Here is a 20,136-nt window from a genome sequence, read left to right on the forward strand (position 1 = left end):
GATCCATACAGCTTAAATACCAGATGAAGGAGTTTGTGTGGCTGAACCTGCACGCACCAAATCCACACGGGTGTTTTCAGCTGAACCGACTGGTCATTGCTCAGCCTGCAGACATTATGGGAATAACATGAGTTCATCATGCTGAGGAGGTCATTTTAACTGGGATGCCATTGATGCACAAGTATTAACGTTAATGTCATACATATGCTGTGTCTTGTTGTTTTGCATAATGGTTTAATAAAATATTTTAATTAGGACAACTAAGCTGATGTTAGTTCTCTTATAATCAAGGTACAATCAAGGTATGATGGCTGCATTATATATAGTTTCAGTGCAAGCTTACAGGAATGACTGAAGCTGGAGCAGCTTTTTGGAAAAAAAAACAAAACCAAAAACATAATTTTATAAACAAAGTCTGCGCTGGTTATTCTTCAACTGCTGCATCTTGTTTTGCACATTTTAAAGTTGAATTTACTGGCCACTTTTACCAGGTCCATCTTGCTTATAACAGGCTGGACCCATTTTTCCTCCTGAACTGCTTTAATTCTAGATGTCAGATTCAACAAGGTGGAAACATAGCAGCAGAAGCTGACGGCTGCATAAACTAGAAAAGCCTTTTGAGAGCGCAGACCCCTGCAAAACAACTCATTTCCATACTGTGAAGAACATCTCTTAAAAAGTCCACAATTCCTTCCAGATTACTCCCAAAATTTAATCAGACAAAGACCCCTTATTAGAAATAATGAATAAAAAAATTAATGAAATAAAATAAAAATTAAAAAAACCACCCAGTAGTTTTTGCATAAAGTTACAAAATAACCAACTGATAAAAATGGACAGAAATCTCCTCATGGGATGTAACTACTTCAATGTTCACTTTTTCCTTAAAAAAAAAACTGCAAATTAGATGTGTTTGCTTTTTAATTTTTAACTTTGCAGAGACTGAAAACTATCCTGAATTTACAGGGGACACATTGATGATTTGATTTTGTTCTTTATTTATCAACATTTTCTATACTTGTACATCCAAAGCTGAAGACCTTGATTTTCCAACCCAATACATTCCACACGTACAGTGTTGTCTTAAACCACATGTACATCCATTATAGTCAATATAAACCATACATGTTGGACTATGGGAGCCTAATTGCACTTCATACACTGGCACAGACACTGGTTTTGTATATTAAAGCTTGGAGCACTTGGAAAGCTTTACAAGCCCAAAAAAAATAGTCAATTTAATGGAAAAAAAAAAAAAGAAGGAAAGAAATGGCAGCAGACAGTTCAAACAATCCTATTGCTTTTCAATTTCAGTCTATTTTACTACACAAAGGGCAGCATCTTTAGTAAAGTTAACATAACAGTAACAGCACATTAAATTAACAGCAGGTTATTGGAGCATCTGGCATCTCATGTATCGCCTCACATATTTATGCGGGAAACAAAACACCTCACAAAACAAAACAAAAAAATCAGTGCAAGGAAAGTAAACCGTCACCCAAAAAGTGTAAAAGTTGAAGACAAAAACGTACAGTAGAAATTTGGGCTTCCCACCATCAGGATCATGTCGTTGCTCCTCTTCCAGATCTCTGATGTAATACTGATCAGACCCGTTTCAGCTTTAACCCAACACAACCCATCTCTGCTGTGGACCCAGTCTCAGCTGAACCAGTCCATCCTTCCTGGCCTTAAAAAAAAAAAAAAAAAAAAATGGAGAAACAGCATCAATGTGTTAAGCCATGACTTTCTTTTTGCACTCCACAGAGCAGAAGAGGAAGCTTTTCACCGCCATGAAGCGCTCCCCTGTCAAGCACTTCGAGCAGCCGGAGCACTTAAAGCACTGCGGCTCGGCGTGCCAGTGATGATCGCCGTAGGAAACTCTTTGAGCCTCAGGTTCCACTGGATTCTGGCAGGAAGAGCATTTCTGCAAAGAAAAGACTTAAAATTAATCATATTTCCTTCTACTTGTATATTTCATTTCCACATATAAAGTAAAGTCATACAGAAATGGACATGTTGAAAAGAGAAATCCGAATGTTTACATGTGAACGCAGGTACAGAAGTGGATAAAACACTGGCTTAGTCGAGGATTATCACACATCATTCATGTAAACACATGGCAAGTACTTCACGTTCTTGTCCAAGTGGAAAATATTCATGTTTTGTTTCGCTTGCATCAACTTTGTTCCTAAATCTGTTGTTTGTTTTCATTTTAGATCAAATAATTTTATTTGTATTTATTTCAACTTAAACTTCTATTCAAGCATCCAAAACTGAGTCACTGACATTTAAAAGTCACTGAGGTCTGATGTGGCTGCATGACCGCTTGATGATTTCTACCTGATCACTGCCACCGTTTAATAATTTGGCTGAGAGTAGTTATTAATCTGAGACATGATAATAAAGCACCAAAACATTCAAACATTACACTGCACTGTAGTTTGACACCTTCCTCTGTTGTCATTGCCAATAGTTTGAGCTGACAAACAAACTAATTTGGGCTAAATCACTTCTCTTCTAGTCATGTTATACTAATAAGTAGCAGTTTCAAATGGTAGAAAGAAGCTCCATATGTTGGTGAGGAATCTTCTGTAGGATTAAGTGTAGAAGTGCTTCCTAGATTCAACATCCTTACCTGAGATGTTCTTTGGACAGAGCAGAAACAAACCTGAATATCAAATGAAACTAAGATACTTTTCTTTAAATGTGAATTAAACTGCCTTTATTTCACGGTGTAGTTACAGTAACTTCAACTACGAATTGACAAAGTTCAAGGTGTGTTTACGGAGAAACTCCAATAAGGGGAATTCTCCAGCTATACTGAAACTTTCCATCTACAGCAGCCCTACAGAAATCCCAGTATAAACGATGTACTGGGATAACAATAGACAAGAAACAGATTCCCAAAAACAGCAGGAGATGGCATCATTTGACCGAAAGTTACAAAAGTCAGAAACAGATCATCATAAATGGTCAAATTGAAGTTATTAACAAAACAATAGGACTGCTTGCACAACTTTAAACAAAAACACCCCCCCCCCCCCCCCCCCAAAAAAAAAAAACCCCTTCTGTAATGAAAAGAGGAATAATATGAATTCTAAACAATGTAGATGGATCAATATTATGGAACTCCAAAAAATGTTTAGTCACAATAGAACTGGCATTACCTACACGATTTACATTCTGCTGTCTATCCTGCAGACATCTTAGATATACCAATGGGAAAAAAAAAAAGATTTTGCAGTCTATGGATGACATTTGAAGATTTACAGTTTGGCGGAAAGCTTCACCAACAAGCCTGATGTTTACTCCATTCATAGTGTAAAAGCATCAGATCTGTAGCTCTCTCACACAGCTGATGCCCTTTATTTCAGTTTCAGTACATGTGGGCATAATATAATGCTTTTTTCCCCCGCAGGAAGCTTAACTAAAACACTACTGAACATGGAAATCAGACTTTCAGAGATTTCTTCTCAGTCTATATATAAAATTATTATTATTATTATTTTTTTAAATCAATGCTAATCATTACAGACACAGGCATTAAAAGAGAAGGGAGACTCTGATCTTACAAGACAACTGTTTCCTTTGTTCCCTCTGGTTCAGGGATCGACAACTCCAGTCCTCGAGTTCCACAGTCCTGCAAATGTTAGGAGTCTTTCTGAAGCAACACACCTGGCACACATCAGACCTAACTAGCAGACTTGTGTCGAGCTTAACGTCAAACTCTGCACAAGTCTGCTAATTAGCCACTGATTTGATTTCGGTGTGTTGCAGCAGGGAAACTCCTAACATTTGCAGGACTGTGGATCTGGAGGACCAGAGATGCCTACCCTGCTCTGGTTCATGTCGAGTGTGGTACACACCATGTCACTGAACAGCAGTGCCTACCTGTAGCCCTATAGGCCCACTGACTGATTACATACAGTGATGTTAATTAGTAGACACATCTTGGATTAACATGTCCCTTTGGAAACATTATTTTCAGGCTTTTCTAAGGGTACCACCATTTTTGTTCAGGCCTGTTTCATGAGTTTATATAACTCTGTTGAAGCGTGGTTGAAAAGCAATGTCTGACTTTCACTGGTTAAATTTCATAAAAATGTTATTTATTATTACTTTTGTCAGATCCAAGTTATTTCTGTGACCATTGTGAGTTTTTCTTTCATTGACTGAAGAGTACCAACAATTTTGTCCACGTCTGTAAATGTTGGGAGCGAATAGAGTAACTAGTGATACTCATCACAGATGTCTGACTGGAACCGGTAAATTTTCCCAAAACGAATTTAAAACTGAGCATTTTTATCCCATATTTTAAATGCTGAAAAAGAAGCACCAATTCATTTAAACAGAAAACAGCTGGACTGAGAAACTCACCACAGCATAGTTTTTCATGTAGCAGGGTCTACAGACAGGCTTGTCATTCTCCATTACATACGTTTCCCCAGCCAGAATGCAGTCACAGTCGAAGCAGCAGAAATGCTTCAGATGCCAGTTTTGCTCCTCAGCCTGAGTGTACTCATTACTGAAGATCAGCTGTGGACAAAAATAACTCATTTTAACTAGAGTAAACTTTATAACAAACAAAAACAGGCGACAGACTGGACCTAATATCACCTCATCACAGCCTGCACATCGGGGCTTCTCGCTGTCTCCGTAGTGACGTCCGCAGTACATCTTCCCTTTTTTCCAGAAGTAGATCATGTCCACGAGCAGCTCGTTGCAGGTACAGCACACAAAGCATGCTGGGTGCCACAGTTTGTCATAGCCGGCACGCTCAGCGTAGACAGCCGGCTCACCCAGTCCCATGGGCTGTTGGCACTGATGGCAGGACTTAAAGGACAAACAGGAAAAATGATGATGATGTGATGAATTCCAGACCAATGTTCACTGTATCAGTTGATCATGTAAACTGTAAAACACACAGGCTCACACACTTTTTGGGACCCCAAATATTCAACAATTAGTGTTTTTTCTTTTTATTAATAGATTTAGATAAAGGAAAACATCCATTTCATCTCTTTTTGCAGAGTTTAGTGAGACCTCCTTTGATCTGACAACAACCTTTTTGTATTTGATCAGTGTACCTCTAAACAGTAAAACACTGCATTCTCCAGTAAACACTAAAGTCAGAATACCACCACCCGACTGTCATGTTTTTGATTGAAATTTGTTAGAAGTTCTGGTGAAGGGCTGGAAAAGAAAGTGAAAAAAATAGAGAAAAGTGTTGCATTTCTGTTAATGTTTCCGTCATTGTGAAACTAAAATCAGGAATAAACATGAAACCAGACAGGAAGAGTTAAATATGTCCACATGATGATGAAAAAAGGAATCTAAACTGCAAGACTGAGGAGAATGGAGTCAGAGTTGCTCTTATGGCTCCACTTAGTGTTCAGTGTGAGAATTACATGTCAGTGTACAAAAAGATTCACCGTTGCGGGGGAAGAGAAAAAATAATTTGTCTAATTACTATAACTTCGTTATTGGACAGTCATGTACAAAATCACGAGATTTACTGTACATTTCATTTCATATTTCATAACTCTGGTTAATGGCTCGAAGCTAATGACCTTCCTGAGAGATGAGAAAATAAATTTGGGATGTGAAATTTGGAAAACGTGACCGTGATGTGAGTATTGGGAAATCATGAGGGTCCTGCACCTGATTCACAGTCTATGTGGGTCGCTCAACAATACATCACATTCTTCCAATACACTCTTAGTGATAACTGCAAAATATATGAAACTAGAACACAGTAGTAGTTGTACATCAAGGACCTGGCATTAAAAATTATTTAATTAAGCTATTATGTTTAAGTATATGATAATTTTACATTTGATTCTGACCAAAAAATAAAATATATAATAATTACTTATTATGACAAATTATTTTGATACTGGGATTATAAGCTTACAATTCCGTTTACCAGTTTGTTTTTAATCACTGCAAAGAAAACTTACAAAGTTCTTCTGTGGTAGTCCAGTACTCATGGCTCCAGCAGTGGCAGCAGTACCCATAGCTCCTCCAGCTGGACCCAGTCCACCAGATTGTCCAGTTCCAGGCCCTGCAAATGGTCTAGCTCCAACAGCCCCAGGTTCACCTGCTGTGGATCCAAAACCACCTCCGACACCAGCTCCAGCACCAGTGCTTGCTAGCCCTGGGAGAGTACCCGATCCAGAAACCCCTGCTCCTGGCGCGTATCCTGCACCTCCAGCGCCGGTCCCGGCAGCAACACCAGCTCCAGGACCAAACCCAGAACCTGCTGCTCCAGCTGTTCCACCAGCTCCACCTTGCTTTCCTGTCTGAACCTGAGCCATCTCCTCAGGCAGCATGACATCTCCGACCCCCAGGGCTTCGTCCTTGTATTTACGGACAAACTGCTGCATTTGCTTCACCTCAGCAGGACTTAGCTCATGGCACTTGGACGGGTCCTGGTCGTGCTCAGGCAGCTGACGAGCCATCTGCTTCCGACGATAAACAGCCCCCTCCGTGCCAACCACAGGGCGCTTCTCAGGTGGGAGCAGCTCGATGTAACGTGCTGCCTGAAGAAAAGAGCAAAAATCCCACTATAATTTCAGCTCAGACAGAATAAAAGAAATGAAAAAAAGGAGGACAGAGATGAGAGGGTACAGACACATCTTGTTAAGGTCCAATCAGAAAAGGAATAAGGAGAAACTGTCGTGTCTTTTGGTAAAAGCATAACCAAAACATGGCTCCTTCAGATATGGACCAGACTAAACATATCAGGACTGGGTCAGGGCGCTGGTACAGGATTACATTGTACTTTAGCCACTATTAAAAAAAAAACATAAAACAACAACAAAAAAACATTCTGCTTAGCATTGTTATGAAATTATGAGGAAATATTTCCAATGACTGGATGTTTTTAGAAAGCACCTTCTAGTACATATTATAAGCTGAATGACTGGACTGTTGTAAAATTTATTCTTTGGTTTTGTTTAAAAAGAGCTCATTTTTCTTTTTTAAAACCTATCTGTAGAGTATGTTTAAAGTTTACATTTAAAATCTTTTGTTTTGTTTCAAATAAATCCTTAAGACTTTTACCAGTATTCAATTCCTAAAGTTGTTTCTTTAAATCCACATTAACAATTTAAAATAAGAGTATCAAATAACTAAGAGAAATCGTTTAGTATTTCGGCTAAAATGAACCCTTTTAGATCTGAAATTATATTTATGTGTCTCTACTTGTCAAGTCTGATGCAATGTGACCGTTTATAATAGGTATAGGTATTTTGGGGTATGTAGTTAAGACAGACATGTGTTTAGCTATGATGTTCTGATGATGTATTTGTGTTCGTGTGTGTATATAGAAGCATATAAATATTATAGGTATATGAATATATATGTAAAATGTTAACAGATATTAGTATCTAGATACGTTAAACCAGGAAGCTGATTCTTACAATTAGGATTTATTATTCTCGGAGTGGGGGTTGGGAATTTACAAGTTATACTTCTTTTCACTCCTTTTTTTAATATGAAATATTATGTTCAAATCAATCAAATACTAAAAAACGTAATTGCAGTAATCATTAAAAACGTAATAATTTAAAACTGAAGGTAATAATTTACCCTGAGATTGTTTTCGTATTAGAAAATATTAATAGGTTAACATATTTAAGTCATTTTAAAAAATCATATAAAAATCATCTTTTCAGAAATAACACACAAGATCTGAATAATACAAAATTTATGTGATGACAGTAATTTCAACTCTTACCAGATATTTGTTGGGTACTGGTGGTGCCCACTCGTACGTGACAGACTTCAGGGGCACATCTTTGGGGATGGGGACCACACTGGCTGCTGAGACGATATTTGTGACAGGAACTTTATTAGCCTTCAGCGGTGTGATGCCCACAGATACAGGCTGACCCTGAGCATGACCTGGTGTCTGAGCCTGAGAGGAGATGCCTGCAGATCCTCCAGCAGGATACACGGAACCCGCAGGGTGCACCGAGCCCGCAGGATGCACCGAGCCCGCAGGATGCACAGAGCCCGCAGGATGCACAGAGCCCGCAGGATGCACAGAGCCCGCAGGAGGCACAGAGCCCGCAGGAGGCACAGAGCCCGCAGGAGGCACCGAGCCCGCAGGAGGCACCGAGCCCGCAGGGTGCACCGAGCCCGCAGGGTGCACCGACCCCGCAGTGGCAGACGGGGGAACAACAGTAGAAGAGGCACTGGGTGGTATTGCGAAAGCGGTGGCAGGGGCAGGCAAAGTGATGGTCACCATATTTCCGTCGTATCTGGGGATGCCGTCTGTCTTCAACTTGGCAATAAGGCCGGTGTACTTTGTGTCCTCAAAGAGCTTTCCTACCTTCTTGTTCTCTTCCGAGCCCATCGCCACATCGTGTTCTGTAAGGCCACATTTACAGTTTCGACAAATCTTCCTGCACAACACAAAAACATGGACATATGTAGGTAGGACTGGATTTTTTTCAATTACTTACAAAATTATTATTCATTTTTCCAATTAAATATCTAAATTCTTTAAAAAACTGAAGATAAATTATTGTTCTATGTAGAGTAAAAATGAATAAAATTTTCTAAAAAAAGAAAAAAGCTTACATCATTCTTTTAATTTTTTCCAATTCCTTTTTATAGATGGATAAAAATTATTTATGTTCCTTTAGGTGTTGTATATTTGCATTCATATATATGTATTCATGTACACACACCAATGTACGTTCTAAAGGACCATGTATCCATTTTATTAGATTTTCTTATTTATGGTTTTAAAGAATGCAAGAGATGGGTAGGAGTGGAGGCAGGGCATTACTAAGAGTAAATCAGCCGACTTGCTGAATACAAAAATCTGCTTAGGCCAATGTCTACTATGCTAAAACTAATTAAAAAATAAAGCAAAGATATAATATGTTACATTTTAGACATCTACATAACCCTTGTGGAAATGGAGTTTTGCTGCGTGATGCAAACCCAGTTTTAGCAAAAACATTGCTGCTTTCTTCTTGCTTAAATGCAATGTCATTCTTTCATAAACATGCATTTCTGTCTTTTACTCCAACCTGTTAGGTCATCTTCAGTTTCTCACACCAAAACACACCAACACACAACCTGTGTTAAATCCAAACATCCTGAACTTCAGCATGCCTCACCACAACCACCTTCATACTTGTAAAGAAATTTACAACTTACAGAGCAAGCTTCAGCCTGAACATGCTGACAGATTTAAACCACAATAGTAGATGCTATTTTGCCAATGTTAACTTTTTAAAACCACTTTTATTGGTATAGAACCGTTATTTTTTCTGGTAAAAGCTACTCATTTAATTCATAGCTCAACAAATTTGTACATTTTAGGTATGCACAAACCATAACAATACAAGTCTTTGTTTTTTTTCTGCTCACATGAACACAAAGTAAGTGTTTTAGGACAGTGCACATTCATCCTCTAGGGTTCCCTGTCCTGCTTCCACTGTCTCACAACATGAGCTCATTTTTGGAGCTTTATCTCAGGAAACACAGTTCTGTTTGGACTTGCAATTATGCACACATGACTAGTTTTAGAGAGAGCACAAAAGCACACCACAGGTTTCTGGTTGTTAAAGTTTTAAAGTGTGCTATAAGCAGCCAGAAATTCTATGATTTTACAGTCAGGGCCGTATTACAAAGGAGTGTTCATTAATTTAAATGGGCTGTACATAAATCTATAATATACACTCATCTGCCACTTTATTAGGTAAACCTGATTAGTTACTTAATGCAGATCTCATGGCTACAAATCAGTGTAGACATGGTGAAAATGTCTTGCTGAAGTTCAAAGTGAGCATCAGAATGAGGCAGGAAAGACATTAAAGTAGTTCTGAACATGAGATGGCTTTTGGTACCAGATGGGCTGGTCTGAGTATTTCATAAAATGCTGAACTACAGGGATTTTCACAAACAACCATCTACAGGACTTACAGAAAATGATGTGAAAAAGAGAAAATATCCAGTGAGGAGTAATGTCTGGACCAAAGTATCTTGTTGATGTAAAAACAGAATGGACAGACTGGTTGGACATGATAGAAAGGCAACATGAAATCAAAGAACCACTGGTTCCATCTAAGGTATGTAAAATAGCATCTCTAGACAAACACATCCAACTTTGAAACAAATAGGCAACAGTCCAAGCAAAATAATGTCAGAGTCATGGCTGAGGTTTCCCTTCAATGCACAAGAATGTCGGGGATATTTTCATTGTATTTTGTGTATTCTTGCGGACCATTTCTATCCCTTAATGAAAAAAAGTGTTCCCATCTTCACGTATCATCAAGTACATCAATCACATGACAGTTTCAGTCCCTTGAAGTTCACACCGGCGCCATCACCATTGTTTACAATAAGATGACAGGACATAAAGCTCTGAGTAGCAAGAATATGCTCCAATTAAGCTGCCGACTCTTGCCACTAATAGAACATTTTAATTAGGCAAAAGGAAAGAAGCCAGACTGGGTCAATGAACAACATTCTTTGTGTTTCCTCAATTAATCCTAGAAGGGCTTGGGGTAAGCATTCCTTTCTAACAACCAGATTCATAATCACGCTAAAACTTTCTTTGCTAAAGATGTTTATTACCTCATGATCCTTGTGAAAATATCAAAGCAACAAAACATATTTTGCACTAAGCTACCACTTTAAAAATGGACTGGAAAAAAAATACAAACCTCCAGAAATGCAGCTCAAAGCCTTCACATTTGTCTTTGCATTTCAAACAGGCCGCCCCAGCACCAAACTCATGGCCAAGAGTCATCTGAAAAAAAGATCAACATGAATATTAAAGCGTTCAGATAATTATATCTCATATAAATATTAAAGCACAGTTGTGGTAATTGTTCCCCAGTAAGTCACATGTTTCTCCACCAATCAGTGGCAGATAAGCGAGCGGAAGTATCCTTTATTAGCTTTTTCGCTCAACTTTGCACCACTTAGAGGAAAGACTGCATTTTACCTTAAATAAAAAATAATTTATAGAAAAAAAAAGATAGTCGTGGCACAGGATTTCAGTTAGTTCATAAGCATTTTAAAAAGAAAAAAAATATGTCTGGCATGTACACCAACATTTGCTTAGAATGTCAAAGGCAGCAAAGAAAAGAAATACCAAAAGCAACAAAACAAATGGGCCAACAAGCAGCCCACGCCCACCTACCCTGTTATTTAAAAAAACAGAAGCCACCAGATTTGTTATATTGGGAAATGAACTGTAGTTTTACAAAAACCAATATTAAATTGGAGACAACATTTCTAGCACCACAAAGCTTTTGCTTCCATTTTGACACAAGATGAAGAAATGGCTGCCAGGTAGCAAAAAGAAGTTTGATATAACAGCTGATTTCTTCCAGCTGTAGGTAGAACTCCACATCCTTGATCCAATAACTGGCTCTAGCACCAGCACCAGCACGGTTTTGATGGAAAAGGGGCCAGAGTGCCAAATGATTGCTTACAACTATCACATATAGGGTTAAGATCTCAATCCATTCCAACTAGTGTGACTGTGGACCAATGTTGACGACGTTTAATATAAAACTGGATTATTGCATGTTTGAGTTAAACAGATTAGTTTGAACTCACAACAAAAACTATGAACCCATTACAAACCATGCACACATTATTTTGTATGTTCATGTTTGTCCTCAAACACAAAATGAGATATTTTATCACATCAACAAGAACCCTATGCACACAGATTGTGTGCACATGTGGTCTGATGTGGAGTGCATTTGTGAGGTCAGCATAAGGATGCTGGACAAGAAAGCCTGGCTCACAGTCTCTGCTCCAAATCATCCCAAAGGAGATCTGCTGGGTTGAGCTCAGAAGTCTGTATGGACCATCCACAGTACATCCACACTTTTTCTATTTTAGCATACCTTTCTAGAGTTTTAGGTGACTAATTTGACTCGAGTTAAATTCCTAAAGTGGAACTGGTTTATAAGTTCTCTCATGCAGACGTGAAGAACGGAACGAGAAACCATTTTCCGGCAGTGAAATATTGACAAATGTAAAAATCTCTGGAATGTGGATTGTATTCAGCAAGAATGCTACAACCAGCAGCTGTGTGACAGCTGCTACAGAACACAATGAGGCAATAATCCACAATGTTTGATGTTTTAATAAATGTTGGACACTATTACAAAGAAAATCTTTAAAGTTAAAAAAAATAAACGGCCCAATATACCACAACATTTCAGATCTACTGTTGCAGGAATAAAATGAATCACAAGGAGGAAGAGCAGAGATGGGTGCACTGGGAGGGGTGTGGTAACACTTCACAGCAGGCGGACATGACGCTGCGCTAAAAAAACAGAAGCAGTGAAAGCAAAATGCAGAACGACATTTTTTATAGACCGGACATGTTAAAGTTGTTGGTAGTTGTGCTGAAAATGGAAACATCCTGCTTTGCTATGGTTAGTGTTCATAAAGAACAATTTGACTGAGATGGTCAGCATGTCAGAGGTGAAAAAAATCTCCCTTTAGGAAAATCCTTTTCCCATTGTTAAAAAAAAAAAAAAAAAAAAAAAAAATCCTGCTGTGGACCATGTTGGGAACTAGCTCACGTCCACCTGCTTGCAACACAGTCTCCTTGTTCTGTCTAATTTCTGAGCCCTTCACTTCTGCATTCTTTAGTACCTATTATAGTCAAAGTCCCACCAAAGTTGTATAATATCTGCTAAATAATCAGATTTTGCATTTGCATTGATGAACTAATATCTTTTTCAATGACTTATGTGAGCGGAATTTAAATAAATAATTGGGTCTAATTAATTGGTTTCTGCTTTTTGTGGATGACGTGGTCCTGTTGGCTTCCTCTGGCCGTGATCTCCAGTTCTCGGTTGAGCGATTCGGGGCCGAGTGTGAAGCGGCTGCGATGAGAATCAGCACCTCCAAATCTGAGACCATGGTCCTCAGCCGGAATAGGGTGGATTGCCCTCTCCGGGTCGGGAGTCAGGTCCTGCCTCAAGGGGAGGAGTTTAAATATCTTGAGGTCTTATTCACAAGTGAGGGAAGGATGGAGCGCGAGATCAACAGACGGATCGGTGCGGTGTCTGCAATATTGCGGACCCTGTGCTGGTCTGTCGTGGTGAAGAAGGAGCTGAGCCAGAAGGCAATGCTCTCAATTTACCAGTCGATCTACGTTCCTACCCTCACCTATGGTCATGGGTCGTGACCGAAAGAGCGAGATTTTGTATACAGGCGGCTGAAATGAGTTTCCTCCGCAGGGTGGCCGGGCTCTCGCTTAGAGATAGGGTGAGGAGCTCCGTCATCTCGGTCAGAGTAGAGCCGCTACTCCTCCGCATCGAGAGGAGCCTGTTGAGTTGGCTCGGGCATCTGGTCAGGATGCCTCCTGGACGCCTCCCTGGTGAAGTGTGTCAGGCCCCGGGGAGACCCAGGACACGCTGGAGGTATTACATCTCTCGGCTGGCCTAGGAACGCCTTGGGATCCCCCCTGCAGAGTTGGCAAATGTAGCTGGGGAGAGGGAGTCTGGGATTCCCTGCTTAGGCTGCAGCTCTCGTGACACGACCCCGGATAAGCGGTAGAAGATGGATGGATGGGTTTGATTCGTGTCCAACATGTGAATTACAAAGGGATGACAAAACGGAACTGCAGAATTAAAACATGCACACAAAAAGCATAGATCCAATCATTCTGTTATCCCGAACAAATAAAAGGTAAGTGTGTCATCAGGTGAATATCAACCAATATGGACCAATCTGGAAAGATTCTATGTTTTCTATTAATGTAGTCTGTTGGAAGAAAACGGTCTCTTCTGTGCTGAATTAGCAGAGAAAATTATTACTTTCCCAACACTGGCATGAAAACTGTTCAAATTGCTTTGATTTTTTTCAATTCTCATAAGAAAAAGTTCCTCACACCCATTATGTTCTGCAATTTAAGCAGAAAAGATTTAATCTTGACTTTAAAATAAATTCAGAACCATTTCTGCCCTTCCAGGTTGCCTTAACCTTTACTATCTTCCTTCTTTTTCAAGGTTTCTGTGTCAAACAACACGCAAGTCCACCTTCACAAATCGTTGCCTCCATTTGTGACCAAATATGGTCAACTATTCAATGAGGCTTTACATCTGAAAGGATCCCAGCAAGCACCCCTGCTGTCAAGGAGACATGTTTTTGACCCAAAAGACACTCATTGCGGAGGAATGCAGACAAGGACTGCAGTGGAGAATTTCCTCTGAACAAAGTGTGGCAACATGATTTGTGATAATAATTAAAATGCCAAACACGTCAGTATAAGTAAAGCAGGACGTGCACTCTCCAGCTTTCTCTGTTGCAGACAGCAGAAATAGAGATGTACACTCAAAATGAACTGACAGATAAAAAGAGAGTGTAAATAACACTTGCAAAGACTAAAATTGACAGGAAGTCAGAATGTTAGTGTGAGGACGTGGTGAGGCGTGGCCATTTTAGCTGAGGTCAGTGAATGTGTATGTTTCCTTGGAACACCATTACTCCATCTGCATGAACAGTTTATGTTAATCTTTCAGGAACTCTATCATGCTGACAACTTTCTGCATCAAGACAAAGTACACAACCGGTGTCTGATGAGGACGACGCATGAGTCAGTACGCCGCAGCAGGACGGAACTGCAGTAATTACATGTATTGTACATCCTTTTCATTATTCTTTGTGGTAAATCATGTTGCACTGGACCGACTGTTCACCATTTCATAAAACAAAGAAACCTTTATTAATTTCAAGCCAATAGAGAGAAACAGATCGCTCAGATATGCGGCAGTTTCTTAAACAAAATCTTGGTTATGGGAAGTACAAAAGTGAGAAACTCTGAGCTTTAATCACTTTAAATTGTACAAACGAAAAAAAAAGAAAGATTCTGTTCACACAGAGTACTGCTCCATACACTCACCAGACACTTTATTATTAGGTATACCTTACTAGTACTGGGTTGAACTCAGAATCAACCACATCCCAAAGCTGCTCTCTTAAATTGAGATCTGGTGATTGTGGAGACCATAGGACTACAGAAAACTCGTGTTGGAAAAACCAGAAGATAATCTGAACTTTGTGACATGGTGCCTTATCCTGTTGGAAGTATCCACCAGAAGATGCTACACTGTGATTATAAAGGGATGGGCATGATCAGCAACAATACTCAGGTAGGCTGTGGTGTTTAAACCATGCCATGTTGGTACTAAAAGGGCGCAAAGTGTGCCAAGAGAATATCCTCCCCACCACTACACCGCCAGCAGGCCAAACCATCGAAGGCAGGAAGGATCCATGTTTTCAGGTTGTTTCTACCAGATTCAGATCCAACCATCTGATGCTGTAGCTGAACTTAGGAGTCATCATGCCAGGCAACACGTTTTGTTGTTGCCTCAATTTCCTGGTCTAAGCTGACAGGAGTGGCACTGGATGTGGTCTTATCTCAGTCCCAGTAGACAACAGTTTTATACTCTAGACCAGCCCATCCGGCATCAACACTCTTCCTTCTGATCCTCAGCTTGAACCTCAGCAAGTCACCTTGACCATGTCTACACAACTAAATGCACCGAGTTGCTGCCCTGTGATGACAGGATTTAATATTTGAGTCCAGAGTGTAGATAACTTTGGTTGTCTTTATCATGAGAATGAGCTACTTTCCCCACAGCTCTTCATTCCGTCATTGTTGTACAGTGATTACTGAAATGTGTTCAGTAATAGCAAAAACTCATTGGAAATATATTCAAATTATTTTCCAAAAGTGTTATTAATTCAACTGAAATCTTTTTAAAGTAATTCCTAAATTTATGTAGAAAAAAAGAAAAATCTGCAACATTTCAATGTTCCTTCAGGAATGAATCGAAGTATGTATTCATTAAGCCCTGCTAGCCCTGCAGCTGCGAGAGACTAATCTCCTCTTGGGACCAAGAGTATCTATGTGACAAGGTCCGTCTGGGTCATCCAGCTGCTTTTAATGAGCAGCAAGTATGTGAGCACAACACTACTAAGAAGATGAGGAACAAAATTAGTCTGCATGAACAATAATCATTTGGAGTAAGCCACAATTAATAGAAACCTCATTTTTGCACATGGGCACCATCAATGGCTTCAGCTAAATTTAACAATCCATCTGCAATAAGCACATCTCCTCCTGATTTTCATGAGTAGTTATGTTCGGGCACACAGACTGCCTGTGTGCTGAGGTGGCAAAAGTCCAAGTGATTTTAAATTAAATTGAGGCAGTGAATGCTGAATGCTTAAAACTCTTTATCCCTGCAGCAGTCTGTGCCTTTTCACTCCTGCCACTGCAGAGCTCTAGCAGGAAACAGCTAAGGGGAAGGCAGGTTAACAGATGATAATGCAAACAAACTCCCACAGTGAATTAATAAACAAAATTCCAAATAGACAGTGAATACTCACAGGTTATAAGTAGGATTAGCTGAAGAATGCCAGAAGAAAAAAATGAATATATGGAAGAAAGAATGTGAATCCTAAATGACCTTTGTAATTTAAAGTGAATGACTATTCACTAGACAAAGACAGTAATTAGACTTTGCAGTGACAAATTCTAAATGAAATGTTTTAGATGGAATCTAGTTTAGTTTAAATGCTTAAATAAGGACTAAAATAAATTTTTAAAAAAATGTAAGCAACAAAAAAGAGAAGAAGCTGTGTTGGTCAAACAGTCACTTTCACTTTTCTGACAGGACTCTATTACACTGTCAGAGATCTTTCCCTAAAACAACAGAACCACTGAAAAGATAAGAAAAATAATGAGTGTAAAAACTTCCATTATTATTGTACAACTATGCCGAAGTTTAAAATGACTTCTGATAAACTAATTGAATCTGCTACAGCCTAGTGGTTTCCACGCAGGCTGTGGCTCAGAGTTGTTTGTGTCTTTGCAACGCGGCTTGTCGCGGACTTCCTTCAGATTGGAAGTAACATTACAGTTAACTCTTTTGTAAACTTTAAAACAGCTTTTAGATTCAATTTAACAACTCGGTTTTGCTTCTCAGCCTGTCTGTGTTAATTAAAAAACAACAAAATGTTTCTCAAACGATTTTAAAGTAATGAGAAACCAGATAAAACTGGATTGAATCTGATCTTTCCCCCACTCGCCACCTGTCCCGTCTCGGCGCACCTTTCAGGGCGTTCCCTGGTCTGTCCTGAGACACGGACTGAGGAGGTTTCCTCTCGTGGGGAGAGAAAGCAATTACCTTCTTCACTTCCCTCTCAATCTCCATCTTTGTATCTGTCAGTATGCTGTTGGCTCTGTGTGAGGAAGCTTCTCCCGGGGCAGCTATCAGGAACACAAACCGATAGACGGACACAAATTATGGGACAATCTCCGCTTCTTTCTCAGGTTTCCTGTGGTCCTGCTGGAGCGCCTCACACGTTCATCAATTTAAGGCATGACGTCCTCAGTGTCCGGTTAGGCGTTTCAAAATAAACTAATTGTTGGGCTATTTGATTTCATTTTCCCCCAAACTTCTTATTCATGACTTTATTGTCATGTTAGTAATATTGATACTGTAATTTTTAGCCTACTTTACAAATGACGGCAGCAACTGTTGATCGATGTTATCAAAAATCAGATTGAGTTACTTTCGGCTGGCTCCTCGCGTCTTCTCTTTAACTTGATATATATTTCACTCTGGAGGTCCCGTCAACTTTACAGCATTTCTCGACAGAGTACGCTTCCGCCTTGACAGAGGTTTATTTAAGCCAATTAGGAAGCGAGAAAACGGTATTTAAATACAGAGCAGCCAATCAGTTCACACCTGAGGCGTGCCGTAGTGTAACAAAGAAGATGACTGTATTTTGACCTTTTGACGCTTTTTGCATCTGATCACCCCCCCTGTGCACCATGTGTATATATATATATATATATATATATATATATATATATATATATATATATATATATATATATATAAAATATTGTTCAAAACTCTGAAATTTTGATTAATGTACTGTTTCATGTGGTAAAGATATTATTAAGTTCTTTTACTGCTTTTTTGAAAAAAATGTTTTCTAACTGAATTTTAATCATTCATTCATTCATTATCCTAACCGTTTAGTCCAATGAAGGGTCACGGAGAAGCTGGAGCTGTCTTTGGGCGAAAGGCAGGGTACACCCTGGACAATTCACCAGTCCATCGCAGCCAGTGATAGTTATATGATAGTTGAAATATAACCTTGATTCTTTTTTTATTCAAAAAATGTTTTTATTAAAAAAAAAGTTTCCAACTAAATTGTCACTTTTCTTAATGGGACATGTTTTTGCCAAAGTTCAAAGAATGGATGAGCTCATGTGTTTTGGGTTGTGCTGTGAGACTTGCGTCAGCCAGCTGCGAGGTTGCCTCGGTGACAGGAAACTTGTGGTTACCAGCTTCCTGTGAGTTCTGCTGGCAGCCTGTTAAGAGAAAACAGGATTTCTCTTGCATGTTATTGCATACTGTCTATAACAGGGATCTCCAGTGCTGGTCCTCGAGGGCCACAATCCTGCAGGTTTTTCATGTATCCCTGCTCAGACACACCTGACTGAATTTATTGAGTCATTATGATGAGCTTCATAAGCTGTTGGATCATTTTGACTTGAATCTGGTGTGTTATTGCAGTAATAATTTGACAACCTGCAGGACGGCAGCCGTAGAGGACCGACTTCTGACACCTCTGGTCTATGAGAATGCACGGAGCTGACTTTATTTTGTCAGGACACTTAGTCCTGCTGATGCAGCAACAAATACCAAAAATGATAATAGATTATCATAATTTATAGATTTAAATGAACTGTTGAACAGCTTAGGTTTCATTTGGAATTTAAATTATTGTTCTGCGTATTTTTCTGTTATTAGTTATTTGTAATTCATCCCAAATTTTCATGTGTGTAATATTTCAGCCGAGATTAAATAAAAACTCTTGGAGATATATCTCCCATCATATACATCCTGAAATAAACCCATAAAACTATACAGAGATATATTACTTATTATTATTATTATTTATTCTGTGATGTTCTTTGATTAAGAATACAATTATTGTAAAAGATCATGTCCACTTGTCTTAATAATAATAATAATAATAATAATAATAATAATAATAATAATAATAATAATAATAATAATAATAATAATAATAGGCCCTGTGATGGACTGGCGACCTGTTCAGGGTTTTCCCTGCCTCTCGCCCAAAGACTGCTGAAATGATGAATGAATGAATGAATAATAATAATAATAATAATAATAATAATAATAATAATAATAATAATAATAATAATAATAACAACAACAACAACAATAATAATAATAATGTGATGCAAATTTCAAATTATACAAAATGACAACAAAACAATGACATTGAAGTGAGATTTCAGTCAGCTATGTTTAAATTAGTGATCTGGTATGCTTCTAACCACATGTTTCAGAAGAAAAAAAAAAACAAGAAGGAAGTTTTTTTCTTGTAAACTGCTTCCTCACTGTCCGCTAAAGAGAACTCAAACACATTTGTTTCATTTATCTTCGGTGCATGTGGTTTATTCCTTCAGTAATGTCTGATTGAAGGAGGTGGGAGTTCTACATCTTGCCTGAGGGAACCTCAGCGGGACACACAGATGTGGACCAAGCAAAGGGTCGTCTGTTTTTCTGTAAGTCTCAGAGAATGCTGCACATGTTTTCCACACCACTCTTTACTTTTCGTCTTTCTTATCAGCTTGGTTATGTAAGATGAACTTGCAGATTGCACAGGAGAGAAAGCAAAGAGCGGATGTGTTCATAAATAATGACAAAAGTTGGAATCTTCCTATTAACTAAACTGTTTTTACATAATATCACATCTAAATATTGAGTCGCTAAGTGTAGGAAGTGCAAATAAAATTGTTTAATTTGGGAAATTTAGTATTCTAATGCTCAAAATCTAAAAATTTTAAATTAAAATCAACTAAATTAAACTGTTTTCAAGTTAAAGCTCATACTTAACTGCACGAACAAGCAACTATTACTTTGATGCATGCAAGCAGAGAAGGAGCGATATCCTCTTACAAAACTTTTACATTTTTTAAAACATTATTATGTTCAGATCAGAATATTTACACTGCATCTCTGCAGCAGCACAGAGGAAGCTGAAATGGCTAAACATGATTTCATACTGAGCACTGAA

General features: G+C 38.8%; 1 protein-coding gene across 1 annotated transcript; it reads right to left on the minus strand.

The window, feature by feature from the left end:
- Positions 1-1,718: 1,718 nt before the first annotated feature.
- tes (testis derived transcript (3 LIM domains)) lies at positions 1,719-17,264 on the minus strand. The gene is made up of 7 exons (XM_079255086.1): positions 17,196-17,264; positions 10,689-10,774; positions 7,742-8,411; positions 5,961-6,542; positions 4,618-4,833; positions 4,378-4,536; positions 1,719-1,924 (listed from the first exon to the last, which is right to left on the minus strand). Exons 1-7 carry the CDS (start codon positions 17,220-17,222, stop codon positions 1,733-1,735), a joined length of 1,932 nt encoding a protein of 643 aa, XP_079111212.1. The 5' UTR covers positions 17,223-17,264; the 3' UTR covers positions 1,719-1,732.
- Positions 17,265-20,136: the final 2,872 nt, after the last annotated feature.

Source organism: Telmatherina bonti (genome assembly GCF_933228915.1).
Source record: "Telmatherina bonti genome assembly, chromosome: 2".
Lineage (NCBI taxonomy): Eukaryota > Metazoa > Chordata > Actinopteri > Atheriniformes > Telmatherinidae > Telmatherina > Telmatherina bonti.

Bases quoted from the DNA above. Each gene is read 5' to 3' on its own strand.
- tes (XM_079255086.1), bottom strand. From the start codon at position 17,222: ATGGAGATTGAGAGGGAAGTGAAGAAG. The intron at 8,412-10,688 runs GTTTGTATTTTT...TGTGTTGTGCAG, and splicing joins TTTGAGCTGCATTTCTGGAG to GAAGATTTGTCGAAACTGTA. The intron at 4,834-5,960 runs GTAAGTTTTCTT...TTGTCCTTTAAG, and splicing joins GACTACCACAGAAGAACTTT to TCCTGCCATCAGTGCCAACA.